Genomic DNA, 1,807 nt, shown 5'->3' with positions numbered 1-1,807 from the left:
CTGTGGTGCATTTTGGGAGAATGAGTCTTTCACTGAAAGTGCTCCTGTGAATGAGCAGCAAGCCATGGAGCGGGTGCGAGACATTGTCCAAGATGGCGAGTAGTTTGCTGAACTTTAGGTTTTTTATGCTGTCTGTAGAAAACACCCGGACTAATCCCACGATTTAACACCATCCAATGTCTTCTTCTCTCGACGAAGCTCGCTCGCTGGGCTCTGTGGCCCAGAGGAAGGCGGAGAACATGGAGGGGGGTCTCCACTTCAACGTGTTCACCGTGGACTTCAACGAGGAGCTGGTGGCCCTTTACGGCGGCAGTTTGCTCAGGCAGACCCACTTTCTGCATGAGAGCATCAAGGCGATCCTGAGGCTGTACAAGGTCAGGCCTCAGATATCAGCTGCTGTCAGACAGGGTGTCGCACTGTTGCTTGCTCTGGAGGAAACTACTAGAACTGTTTGGTCCTTGTCAATTCTGGAGTGTGGTCTAGACCTCCTCTATCTGTAAAGGGTCTCCAGATAACTCTTGTTGTGAATTGATACTATAAATAAAATTGAATTGGTTACTAACTAGATGAAGGATATGCAGGTAGAGTAATATATCAGTGTGAAAACATATCATGTGTAATCACCTTGTACATTTACTGTACATTTATAATGAATCCTTCATACATGCCACAGCAGTAAAGAAGTGGCAGCCATTGTTATCAACAATGCACAGGTAACAGTTAATACAGCGTCTATAAAATAGTGGTACATCAGTCAGTCAACCTGCCTGCCTTTCATGTTTCTAACACAACCATTTGGTAAACATATAACCCTAAGCCCAAGAAGTGGGTTAAAGTTTTCAATTGGCAGTTTTCTTCTTCTTCTCTGTACCCGCCAGCACCTGAAGACCCCCCCTCAGAGCGTGGTGCTCGTGGGTCACTCCATGGGAGGAGTGGTGGCCCGGGCGCTGTTCACTCTGCCCCGCTTCAACGCCAATCTGGTCAGCCTGATCATTACACAGGCCTCGCCCCACCTGGCTCCAGTGCTGGCCCTGGACCCGTACCTGCTGGGTGAGGAGAACTCCCATGATGCTCCTGGTTGCATCCCTGCTCTGGGATGTGTCCACATCATACATGTGTCCACATCATACATGTGTCCACATCATACATGTGTCCACATCATACATGTGTCCTCATCATACATGTGTCCTCATCATACATGTGTCCTCATCATACATGTGTCCTCATCATACATGTGTCCTCATTCCAAGCTAACCCAGACCCATCATCTCCTGTGTTGTTCAGCTGGTGTGATAACCTGCGTACATATGACATCTGATGTAATGCTCTTCACCTAGCATCCAAGAACAGTAGTGCCATAGCAGGTTTTCAGACCGTACCCCCTTAGGAAACCTAACTGTTAGACTTATTCGTATTTCCACCTATACAGAGGACCTTTCAGGATGGTACCTATAATGTAAAATACTGTCCTTGTCCCTGCTCTGTGTAGATTTCTACTCTGCCGTGAGACAGAAGTGGGTGAACCACGCCAAAAAGCTCAGGAATGTCACAGTGCTGTCTGTTGGGGGTGGTTACCGTGACTACCAGGTCCGCTCCGGCCTGACCTCCCTGCCTTGTCCCCCAGCAGACCCCAATAAGATGTCACTGGTGGTAAGTATGGGTTGTGAGCTCGTAAAAACGGCTCTTGACCTGGTCTTCGAAGGAGGTTTTCCAGGAATCCTTGAAACACTTCAAAGAACGGAGGAACTTTACCTAAATCCCCACTGAAGGGAATAGGTTGAAATATGGTTTCTTCTATTTGTTTTGG

General features: G+C 47.8%; 1 protein-coding gene across 1 annotated transcript in view; it reads right to left on the bottom strand.

Annotated features, from left to right (window-relative positions):
- Nucleotides 1–1,807, bottom strand: part of pgap1 (post-GPI attachment to proteins inositol deacylase 1) — a 17,139-nt gene that overhangs the window by 12,689 nt on the left and 2,643 nt on the right. The window contains exon 3 of the mRNA XM_034885987.1: nt 882–1,091. Within this exon, the coding sequence (XP_034741878.1) occupies nt 882–1,091 (210 nt within the window). The remainder of the gene's footprint in view (nt 1–881; nt 1,092–1,807) is intronic.

The sequence above is a fragment of the Etheostoma cragini genome, chromosome 11, assembly GCF_013103735.1.
Source record: "Etheostoma cragini isolate CJK2018 chromosome 11, CSU_Ecrag_1.0, whole genome shotgun sequence".
Taxonomy (NCBI): domain Eukaryota; kingdom Metazoa; phylum Chordata; class Actinopteri; order Perciformes; family Percidae; genus Etheostoma; species Etheostoma cragini.
Note: the sequence above shows the minus strand (reverse complement) of the source record. Positions and strands in the feature narration are given on the sequence as shown.